General features: G+C 41.9%; 1 protein-coding gene across 33 annotated transcripts in view; it reads left to right on the forward strand.

The window, feature by feature from the left end:
- The window catches only part of Clasp2 (cytoplasmic linker associated protein 2), a 181403-nt gene that overhangs the window by 38041 nt on the left and 131248 nt on the right, over nt 1-12114 (forward strand). For all 33 annotated transcript variants that reach the window (XM_063264756.1, XM_063264733.1, XM_039080674.2 and 30 more), the window contains exon 7: nt 9501-9571. In XM_063264756.1, the coding sequence (XP_063120826.1) occupies nt 9501-9571 (71 nt within the window). The remainder of the gene's footprint in view (nt 1-9500; nt 9572-12114) is intronic.

The raw sequence follows: 12114 nt of genomic DNA on the forward strand, positions 1-12114 counted from the left end.
TTTTTTTTTCTTTTCTTTTTTTCGGAGCTGGGGACTGAACCCAGGGCCTTGCACTTGCTAGGCAAGTGCTCTACCACTGAGCTAAATCCCCAACCCCTGTTTGTTAGTCTTGATTATCCGTTTTCTTAGATTATTTTTATTTTTATATATGTGAATATATCCATGTGCTGTGCCTATACCATGGAACCGGAGTTACAGACAGTCGTAAGTTATCCTAATCAAGTAGTGCTAACAGCCGAAGCCAGGTAGTAGTCTGGAAGAGAGTAAGCACTCTTAAGTGCTAATAGGTTGTCTGGCCAATCCCTAATGTGTCCTCAGAAATAGGGCTTGGGACAGTCTGTCTGTGTTGTAGATAAAAGCGTCCTTAACCACGTAAGGCCCCATTTATCTTATGCTCTGTGACTGGAACTTTTCCTGACAGTGGGGGCTTTTTGTTTGTTTTTTATGTGCATGGCTTTTTTGTTAATTTAAAAAATGATTCATGTGTGAGTGTGGGCCAAGCATTATTTGTATGGAGAGTGTGTAGGACTGTCTTCTTGCCATCACATATGATTTCTAGGGATGGAGCTGAAGTGACCAGGCTGGGTAGCCTTTTACCCAGTGAACCATCTCACTGGGTCTTTTCTGTTGTTTGTTAAATTTTTAGGATAGCATACAAAGTAAGAAATTTTATTATGGTTTTTCATATCTGTGTCATTATTCTTCACTTATAATCATTTCTATTCCTCACAGCCCCTCAGCATGCTCCTGCTCATGTCTAGTGGTTCCATTCTCTCCCTAGGTGGTCCCCTCCCCCTTTGCTTTCTTGTTTATAATCTGTTGCCCACTTCCATGGCCTTAAGATCCTGCCTCATGGTCATCTTACTAGTTTCCTGACTTCTACATACATTTTAAATACACACACACACACACACACACACACACACACATACACACACAGAGGCATATTTGTAAAATTTTAAATCTAGGATCTGCATATGAGAGAACATACGGTACTTGGCTTTCAGTTCCATCCATGTTCATGTAACTGTCACAATTTTTTCTTTATACCTGTGTAAACTCCTGTTGTGTATATATACACCAAAGTACTGTTCATTCACCTTAGATAGGCATCTAAGAGATGACATTTCTTACTTATTCTAAGTAATTCATCAATAAATACGTATTTCCAGGGGTGGAGTGACTTAGTCTACTCAGTAATTGTACAAGCAATTCACGGGGTAGTTCTGTTTGCATGGCATTTTTTATCTCAGTGTCGTTCTTACTCATTTGCTAAATGAATGGAGGGAAAATTCTGGGCTCTTGTTTGAAACCATTCCTCATGCAGCTGGAGCTCATGTAATCCTTCTGCTTCAGCCTGCTGGGTGCTGGGATTCCAGTCATGTGCCACCGTGCCCAGCATGACGGACTGTGCTGTGATTCCTCCTGATGAAGCTTTACTTGCATGATTGCATGTAGTCACAGTCAAATGACCTTGGTGTGAGCTTCGTGTGCCACACACAAGTACACAGTGGCTGCTGGTGCTATGCTTCTTCTGTGTGCAGAATCTTTCCTTTCCTTCCTTCCTTCCTTCCTTTCTTTCTTTCTTTTTTTTTTTTTTGGCATTTTAAACTTTTAAATGTGAAATCTGAAACACTAAACCTGCTAGAAGAAAACACAGGCAGTACCAACAGGGTATAGATGCAGGAAAGGTTAATAATTTTATGTGCATGGTGGGAGGGTGTCAGATACCCTAGAACTGGACAGTTACAGATAGTTCTGAGCTGCTATGTGGGTGTAGAATCCTCTGGAAGAGCGGCCAGTGCTCTTAACCACTGAGCTATCTCTCCAGCCCCGAACTTGTTTTATTAATAGTGTTTTTAATCTTTAAGCTACTGGAAACATAAAAAGGTTATAACCTTCAACAGGCTAAAATCTAACTTATTTTTATTTACCCTCCTTTTCCTCTTTCACTATGCCAGTTTTTCTTTTTCTATTTTAATATTTAATGTTAAGAACTAGCTTTATGCTAACGACTCATTGTTGTGATGGCTCCATTCTAACTTTAATTTTGCTGCTCTCTGGATAGAACTCTCTAAGTCTAAAGTTACATTTTGTTTATATTCAAATTTGTAGTAAAGCCATTCTTTATTTCAAGCAACTGAAGAATAATTAAATCATAGCTTTAAAATAATTTAGAGATGTTTTCCTTGAGATGTTCTCAGGAGATGTGTGCTGATAGCAGTGTACTAGTTCAGCAGTATACAGTGCTACTCACGGCTCACTAAAACATAGCTGAGAGTCAAGAAATAACCTCTTACTTTATTGGTCATTGATGCATATCCTCTGTGCAAGACCACGCAGAACAACAAGAGGTGCTTTCGGTGCATTTCAAATGTCCACATGCAGCATTTCATCCCCTCATAGCATACTCAAGAGTAATTTAAAAAAAAAGTAAAATCAGAGGAGCTAAAGTGATAAAACACTTAGAAATTGCTAGATAGTTTTTAAACACTTGAAACCAAATCATATGCTCCAAAAGAGAAATGTTAATAATTTGATCTATCAGTGATAAACAAATTTCTCAATGTTGCAGCATACAGAAGCGCTTACACAAATCAGTAGCTTTTTGTATACTTTAATGATCTTTTATACCAACAGCAATCACAGAGAAAAAGATTTTGGACATAGTCCTAGTCACAGTAACCAAGGGAGTGAAGACCTCCAAGGTGAAAACTTTAGACCTCTGAAGAAAGACATAGAGAGAGACAGTAGAAGATGGAAAGGCATCCCATGTTCATGAATTGGTAGAATTAATACTGTGAAAAGAGCTATTTACCAAAAGCTATTTATAGAATCAGTGCAACTCCAGTAAAATACCCATCTCAATTTTTACAAAAATAGAAAAAGATATTCTAAAATTCATATGGAACCACAAAATACCCTGGATTGCCAAAATAATCCTGAGGAAACAAACAAACAAAAAATAACTACTGCTGGAGGGCTTACCACTCCAGATCTAAACATGCACGAGAGCCAAACTAACACAAATAACCTGGTGCTGGTACAAAACCAGGCAGCTTAACAGTGCCGCAGAATCAGAGAGCCACACAGGAGTGCCTGCAGCTTCAGGCATTTAATACTCGATAAGGATCCCAAAACCAGAAACTGAAAAGGAAAGCATCTTCAATAGCTGATGCTTGGAGACCTGCAGGACAATGGAGTTCGACCTATATCCACCCCCTTGTAAAAAGACTAGCTCCAAATGGATCAAAGACCGAAATGTGAAATCTGAAACTCTAAACCTGCTAGAAGAAAACACAGGCAGTACCAATAAGATATAGGTGCAGGACAGGTCTTCTGGACTGGATCCCATTTGCCCCAAATTAAGACCAACAGTTGACAAGTGGGACTTCACAAAAATAAAACACTTCTGTGCAGCTTAAAAAACAAACAAACAAACAAACAAACAAACACCCAATTAATTGGGCCTGAAGAGATGGCTCAGTGGTTGAGAGCACTGAGTGCTCTTCCAGAGGTCCTGAGTTCAATTCCCAGCAACCACATGGTGGCTCACAACCATCTGTAATGAGATCTGATGCCCTCTTCTGCTGTGTCTGAGACAGTGACAGTGTACTCATATACATAACATAAATAATAAAACAAAAATCAAAAAACCAAAACGATTAATTGGGTGAAGAAGGAGCTCACAGAATGATAGAGAAGCATTGCCAATTATAAATCTGACAGTATATTAGTATCCAGAGTATATAAAGAACTGAAAAGCAGTGACTGAAAGCAAGCAAACAATGACCCATTGAAGGATGGCGCCTTCTACCTGAACAGAAGAAAACAAAGCCTAAGGGATCTCAGTGTTTATTGGCCTTAGTTACTAGGTCAGTGCAAATCAGAACCAGTGAGCTTTTATCTTACTCCAGTCAGATTGATGGACCGTCCTCCCACAGAGGCTGGCAGGGCTGAGGAAGGAGGTGGCGGTAAAGGGAAATCTTATTCGTTGGTGGTGGGATTGCAAATTGGGGCAGCCAGTGTGAAATCAGTGAAGAGACTTCTCAGAAAGTTAAAAGTAAATCTTGTATTGCCCAGCTATAGCCCTCCTGAACATTTGCCCCACAGGACTGGACATCATACTCCACCCATAGCTGCTCAGCCAGGTGCATTGCTGCTGTGTGCACAGTGGTTAGAGACCGGAACAACCGAAATGTCTTTCAGTTGACAAATGGGTGATGATTTTAAATAGGGTTCATATCCCCATGGAATACTACTCGCTGTAAGGAAATATAAAATTAGGAGTTTTGCTGGTAAACAGATGGAACTTTAAAAGATCATATTGAGTGAGATAACCCAGACACAGAAGGGCAAATATCACATGTTCTCTCTTATTATATGTTCCTAACTACAAATTTTCAAGTGTGCACACATATCCTGGAGTACCATTGTTAGAGGAGAGCTTGGCTAGGAGTGGAGCAATAGTGAAGGGAGCAGCAGGCTACAAGTGCTCTGAACGGGAGAAATGTGCGTGGGGTATTAACAGCCTACGTAAACAAGCCTGTATTGTGTGCCATCTGTATAAATATGCATGTGTAGTTTAAGTCTCAGAGATGATGAAAACTCCCAACACCAGGCATGGAAACCTTCCTTTGAATTATCGGCCAGGGTTGTCCAAGAGACTTCCGAAACATTCCAGGTTATTGCTGTTGCCCTTATTTTATCCCCTAGAGATGGAAAGTAAGTCCTTATTGTTGAATACACAGCACATAGTGAGACACTAGGCCCAGAAGGACCCTTCACTGGGATCATCTGAAAGCTCCCTCCCTGAGAGACTGACCAACAGTCCTACCCAGCTCTGAAGTCTGTGAACCACAACAGTGAGCAGAAGGACACAGTATTCCTAAGGGTTCAGTAGTGCCATGCAAACCTTGGCAGTAGCCAGCAGCTCTCTAATTGGACTGAAGACCCACTCAACAAGAGGAAATTGTGCCTGGTATTGGAAACCTAGCTAAATTCTCACAGCTAGTGAAGTCATGGGTCTTGGAGAAAGAACCTATAGCCTCCACTTTACTAAACCAGCATAATCCAGCTACACTCCAAATAACTGTCCTTATACTCACAGACGAATGCAGTCCTCACCGGGGCCTCAAAAAGCAACTTCTTTTTGTAACAGTGAGAGTCCATTGCAGAAAACTGTAACTAATCACAATGTAGAGTTATGGAGCCAGTCCCGGTGGGTAAACATCTACCAAGCGACTCTTAAACCTAAGGCTCAGGCAACACTGCTGAAGAGGGGCAGAAAGAATATAGTAGCAGCCAGAGGAGCAGGAAGTTTACTGTGCGTGGGAAAGGAGTTTATAACTTTCAGAATGTCAATCATAGAGCGATCACATGACCCAACAGTTGTATTCATAGCTATATGAGCAAGGAATAGGTAACACGTCTCTACAAAGACCTCTTATGTAAGTGTTTCTGACTGCATTCATCATAGTTAGCAAACCATGGAAATACCTGTCGCCCACACATCTCTCAGCTAATGAGTGGTTATTCAAATGGAGTATATCCATGCACCGCACCGGAATATTCGGAACCCGGTCATAAAAGCTCCACATCCTGTGATTCCATTTGAATAATGTGACATGTACCTCATAGATCATGTATGACCTACAGCAATAGGAAGTGGATTAAATATTGCCAAGATTGGGGAGAAGTAAGAAAATGGGGAACAGCTACTGCTAATGGTGTGTGGGTGTTCACTGAGATGATAAAAATGTAAAAGTTGTAATAATAGTTGTACTACTCAGGGACTATTTGTAAACTACTGAGTTGTACATTTCATTTTCTTTTATTGTGATACTGGTGATAAATCCCAAGGCCTCACACTTGTAACACACATATTCTACTACTCGGCCACACCCTAACTTTGAAAGGCACTCTTCAAAGCAATGAAGTATCTGATACTTGAAGTCTGTCTCAGTAACGCCTAAAGAAGATGTGCTCTGAACACCTCACTTTAATGTACCCTTCTTACCTGGGAACCTAGGCTACACTTACGTTAGAGTTGCATTTCCCTGTCTGTCTTTCTTAGCCTGTAAATTTGAACCTCCCTCGAGTTTCTCTGGGCTCCTATTGTGCTGTGTTCTTTTGGACACCCCTGTCTTTGTTGTGTTTTTCTTCCATTTAATTTGCTAATCTCACCTCACACAGAATTATTTAAATTCCCTTGTCTTTAGATTATATATGTAAAGATGCTCTGTTAAGAATAACTCTGACTTTCATTTCAGCATGCAGAAGGCAGAGGCAAGTGGAGTTTTAGTTTCAGGCCAACCTGGTCTATATAGGGAGTGACAGGCCAGCTATGGCTGCGCACTGAAACCCTGTCTCAAAAATTTTTCTAAAATATGTGTTTGAAGCTTAAGACGGGGATTGGAGTCTTGAATGAAGTCTATGTTGTGCTTATGTCATGCTTGTATTTGCTATAAAGTAATGTTTTGAATAGGAGATTAAGTATTTTTAAATAAATACCAAGGTTTCCTGTGAAGGTTGCTGAAGAAGAGTGCTTGGGAAGAAGGGAGATGAAGGACAGACTAGGAGAGCATAGGAGGAGAGTGCGGCTTGCAGCAAGGTGCAGGTGTAAAGTAAGCTCTGCTCTTCTCCCAGCCTCGCCTGGGTGCAGCTTTGGAGGTTTCCGCTTCTCCTCCCCTCTCATGGCTTCTCGAGGTGCTGTTACTCTCCAGCTGTCTCAGTCGCTGCTGCTTCAGTGATGCTGCTTCTGTTTCCCTCCCTTGCTCTGTGCTTTACTGCCTCGCTTTAATTCCATGCCAGTCCTGTTTCCCTTCTGAACTTCGTTGTTATTGAAGACAGGTTCTTCTGCGTACATTGGTTTTGAACTCACTGATGGCTTAAGCTTGCCTTCTACAGCACCTATTCCTGCTTTCTGCCTCTCAAGCAGGATTACACCCACCCACCAGGCTTATTCTGAGCTTTTGTCTTAAATTTCTTGTTCCCATTTTCCTAATATTTAGAAAAGTTGCTCTCGGGCTTTTTGTCTTTTTTCTTTTAGTGTTTCGGAGGGAGCCCAGCTCTTCACGCAGTCTCACGTTTCTCACAGCCTTATTCTGCTTTGTCTTCAGAAAGCTTTTCCAAATCCTTTCCTTTCTGTCTTTGGCCCATCTGGACTGGTTCTAAGGAGTCAGCTTGTAGTGTTCCCTTGCATCTCATGCCCACATCATACCTACTTTAAAGGCTGTTCAACCCCGTGGACGGTAGGCACTGTGTTGTGTATGAGGTGACCTGTGTCTTTCCTCTGCAGATACATTAAAACTGTTCTTGTTGGATCTGTTGGGGTTGGAAGTAGGTTAAGGTTTAGAAATTGTTTATAAGGAGTTCCTAAGGGGTTTTTAGCTAAAATATATATTTTTCTTTTTCTTTTATGTGTGAGTGTTTTGTCTGCATGTATGTCTTTGTACCATGTGCATGCAGTCTTGGTGAAGGCTAGAACAACATCAGATACCCTGGGACTAAGTTACAGCTGACTGAGTGCCATATTGGTGCTAGGAATCAATCAAGGGCCCTGGGGAAGAATGTCCAGTGTTCTTAACTGCTGAACCATCTCTCTAAACCCTTCCATCCCTCCCCTCCTGTCCTCTCCTCTTCCCTTTCCTTCCATTCTTTTTTCGATTTTCCCCTACATAATATTTCTGTTGGTTATTTGGGAACTTCACACAGAGCACCCCAGTCACACTTGCTTCCCATTCCTCCCAGTTCCACCCTCCCACTCTCGTTCCCTCCCAAAACCACAGCCGCAAGTCCAGTTAGTGCTGTCCATGAAAGAGATTTAGTTATTTCTTTGGTATTGGCATTCTCACCATTTTTATAGGCTCACTTTATAAGTAAGAAATGGCACAATATGTCTGAAGACTTCACCAGTGCTTTAGAAAATAAAATTATGAAAGAAATGTAAAAGTAAGCCAAAGGTAAACATTTGGCAGTTAAAACCCATGGAACTATGGTTCTCTTTCGTCTCCCAAATATATATCATGAATTTGAGAATAAGCCATAGAATGGCAGGTTAGAAAGTTAAAGAAAAAGCAGACTAGATAAAGTAAAGCAGTGATGGCAAGGTTTCATGCTATCCCATGGAGACCTGTGTGAGCGTGAATGCTCCAGGAGACTGAATTCTCGGCACGGTTCCTTTTATAAATGAAGGGAGTCAACGTTTGCATGTGGGTCATTTGGAAGTATGGTTGCTGCTGTGCTTGACGAGATTGCTCTCGCTACCTCCAGAAAAGGAGCGTTGTTGTTCCCCGTTCCACTTCTCTCTCTTCTGTTTCTCTCTGTAAATAACAGCAGTTTGAGGTTAGAATCTGGCATTTATTTTTCTTGGTGAGAGTCCCAAAGATTGTCTTGGAGATTGTGATGTAAATATTGCAAGCCTAGTTGAATATGAAAGTTAAAATTGTCTGTAATAGACATGCCGAATAAAGAAGTTAGTTACATTTTTTTCTGTTTTCAGTTAAGATGTTTTTGATGACAGCATATTTGACTCCATGTCTGTAGCTCCACATTTGTGGACACGATAGCCACAGATTGTGCCAACCATACATCAAGTACCATCGTGCTTACGATGAGCACCTCTGTTCTGAACATGGGCAGATTGTGGAGTATGTTATTGTCACCTCAACCATGTGGTCACGTGTAGGCTTATACTGCATGTTTTCGTACTACTCTAGAGATGATTTAAAGTCTATGTAAGGACACATCTATGTGTTGGTTTTTTTCCCCTCCCTGTTTGTGTTCCCGATTTTATTCTGTAATGAGTATGCATTTTATTTCTAGTAAATGTGTTTTTCTGGGCAGTGGTGGATCATACCTTTTATCCCAGAACTCAGGAGGCAGAGGCAGAGGGATGTCTTGGCCAGTCTGATCTACAGAGTGAGTTAGGTCCAGGACAGTCAGGACTACACAGAGAAACCGTGTCTCGAAAAAACAGCACAAACAGAAAAAGAATGTATGTTTTGTGGGGTTTTTTATTTTTATTGTTTTAAGTATTAGTTGAAGTGCGGAAAGCATGGAGAAAGTTAGTGGACTTGGTGCTGTGGGAGGCGGGTGTACAGGAGAGCCCCAGCGCCTGCCCCAGCAGCACCACTGTGCTTCGTCCCTTCTTTCCCTCAGGCCGGCCTTTCATCTCTGGAGCAGCAGTCGCGCAAGCTTTTGAACTGTGTCTGAGTGGATTTGTTACAAGGATGGAACTAGAAAGTTTTTTGCTGGGCTTGGAGAAATAATTTTGATGAAATTGTTTTGTATGAAAGGTGTCTGTTTTGTCAAGGTATCCATACATAGAAAGGTCTGTATTTGACTTCTCATGAGTGAGGCGCGTAGGCTTTGTGTCTTCTTTTTGAGTCACTTCTATAAATAATAAGACAAAGCCCAAGAATCTTTTCCAAGAGATGTGGTAAAGGAAGTTGTTTCTGTTCATCTCTATGTAAAAACAATGTATTCTTTATCCCCAGATTAGAAATGATACTTGCCAAATTTGATGAAGTCCAGAATTCCGGTGGTATGATTTTGAGCGTCTGCAAAGGTAAGCGTAATTAAGTTTTCCAGGTCTTAAACATTTCTGAGATGACTTAGTAAAATGTTAGATACAAAGTTTGTTTTCAAGCCAAGTTTGCACCTTTAATTTCAAAAGCATTGTTTTTGTAGCTTGTAAACTTAGCTAAGGTGTAGCAGCGGACTCTTCTATCCTGGATCTGCACCTTCTTTGAATCGTTGGAGTCGTGAAGATTTTGTAATGCAATTGTACTCTAAAGGGATAACTTTTTGTCTTCGTGCATGTCCCATGTGTACATCATGTTCTTAGAGTCAGAGTAATTATTTCATCTTGCTGGGGGCAGTTGGCGGGAAACTGCAGCGTGCCGAGCCGAGCCTGAGTGACAGTCTGTGAAGAAGCGGCAGGACGTGTGTGCAGTGGTCATCTTGTCTGCTGAAGTAGATGGGTTTAGGGAGCTTTGGGATTAGTGTCTGTGTCCACTGATAAGTTGGCATTTGATTTGTGGTTCCTTTCTTTTTTATAATGTTGATAAGTTGTGTTTATAGTCTTATCAAATAGCATCTCCCTAGACTGTACTTATCAGCCACATTTGTGAAGAATAGATTGTCTTCCTAAAGATGATGCAGTTGTTTTTCCCCAAGTGGGAAAGCAGCTTCACGTTAGACAGCGGGTTAGCCTGACAGAGTAAATGGTATTGGAGGAAAGTTTTGTATGCCGTTAAAGCCATACAGTAGGAAAACTAGCTAACATATCATTTAGGTTTTTCCTCTCTGTGCTCACTTGAGGTCAGGCTTGGTTGTACTGTTTGGTGGGGTGACAATTTGGTGTTCTGCAGGTTGTGTGTACCTCAGTTTATACTTAGATCCTAAGCACACATTGACATTGTTCTCACTCACACAGCTGTTTCTCACATCTCTTCTTTGAATAGAAGGTGTCTAAGAACAGCATCCTAACTGGTTTAGTTGTTGTCTTTACTGGTGCCTGTGAAAACCAGAACAGCAGGAGAAGGAAGAGCTGTTACATTTTGTAACTTGGTTTTCATAGCGTCCTCGTGTGCTCCACAGTATTTGGTTATAACTAAGGACATGTTTAGGTTATCTCAAATATACATGATTTTATATGAGAAGGACTTGAGCTTCCTTAGATTCCCGGGACCAATCTCATTATTATGGAGGTACTATGTTGTGCTGTTTTTTTAAACAAAATATCAAATTGTTTAATTTTACTAATGAAGACCCAGGAGCCAGCTGACGGGATGAAAGCCTGCTATCTCAGAGAGGCAGAGAAAGCACCCAGCTGACCTTCCTCTTCAGCTGAGGCCCTACCAGGAATGCCCTTCTCTCACTCACACCATCTTACAAAACCTTCTTCAAATTGAATTTCCCTCCCTTCTACTTCCTGTGTGTCTCTCTTCCCCTCTTGACTCCCTCTTACTCTATGTTTTTTTACCTTTTTCTTTTTTTTCTTTTTCAGAGTTGGGGACTGAACCCAGGGCCTTGCGCTTCCTAGGCAAGCGCTCTACCACTGAGCCAAATCCCCAACCCTGTTCCTTTTTCTTTTTTTAAAGATTTATTTATTTTATGTGTATGAGTACACTGTAGCTGACTTCAGACACACCAGAAGAGGGAAATCCCATTACAGATGGTTGTAGCCACCATGTGGGTGCTGAGGATTGAACTCAGGACCTCTGGAAGAATAGTCAGAGCTCTTAACCGCTGAGCCATCTCTCCAGCCCTATGTCTTTTCTTAATAATCTGGTATTCACTTCCTGTGAACTGGTCATTTGCTCCAACTCTTGACCTATAGTTGACTTTATGTAATCCTGTTTATGATATTCAAACAGAAAGCTATGAATTAAAGATGTGTGCTAAGGGTGAGCCACACCACAGCTAAAAACAGATTTTTCCAGAAAATAACAAAATCATAGTGTGATCAAATATCCTGCAACACAAAATGCCATGTGCTTAGCTCTAAATCTTGGCAAAGGGTTGATGCCAGTGAGGCGTCTGTGTCAGAACAGTGGTGGCTCCTGCTGGGCTTAGGCTGTGCCATCTGAGAGCATGAGGATGGCCTGTGTCCGGGTGGTCAGAGAACACCTGGTTCTGACAGGTGAGAATGGACAGGAGTAGAGCACTCCCTCCAGTGACTCACATGACAGTCTCGTGTCCTCTCTGACACACTGGTCCTCAGTGTCTAAAGATGGACTGCCCCGAGTTGTTATCTCTAGGTTGGTAGCAGCCTCTGAGTCTCTGGTTGAGCGGGGTCAGTGTGAAGCAGGTGAAATAAGAACCACCAGGGGTGTGGGTTCCCCTCCCCTCTCTCCCCACGTTCCCTTGGGATGTGAAGCCGTTGGCTCCCTAAGGCTCTCCTGGCACCCCTGCCCGCCATCGGTTCCGTAGGACGTTGAGGTTCTTCCCTGAGCAGCATTTTCTGACGAGCAGGGGAAAGAGGCAGGGTTTAAAGGAAGCCTTTGTGCAGCTTCGCACCCAGTGTTTGAGTGGTTGGCCTGAGAGCAGCAGAGAGGGGGCTAAGACTCTCAGACGTTATTGAGAGAGGGGTGGGGCGGGAGGGTA

The sequence above is a fragment of the Rattus norvegicus genome, chromosome 8 (assembly GCF_036323735.1).
Source record: "Rattus norvegicus strain BN/NHsdMcwi chromosome 8, GRCr8, whole genome shotgun sequence".
NCBI classification, from domain to species: Eukaryota; Metazoa; Chordata; class Mammalia; order Rodentia; family Muridae; genus Rattus; species Rattus norvegicus.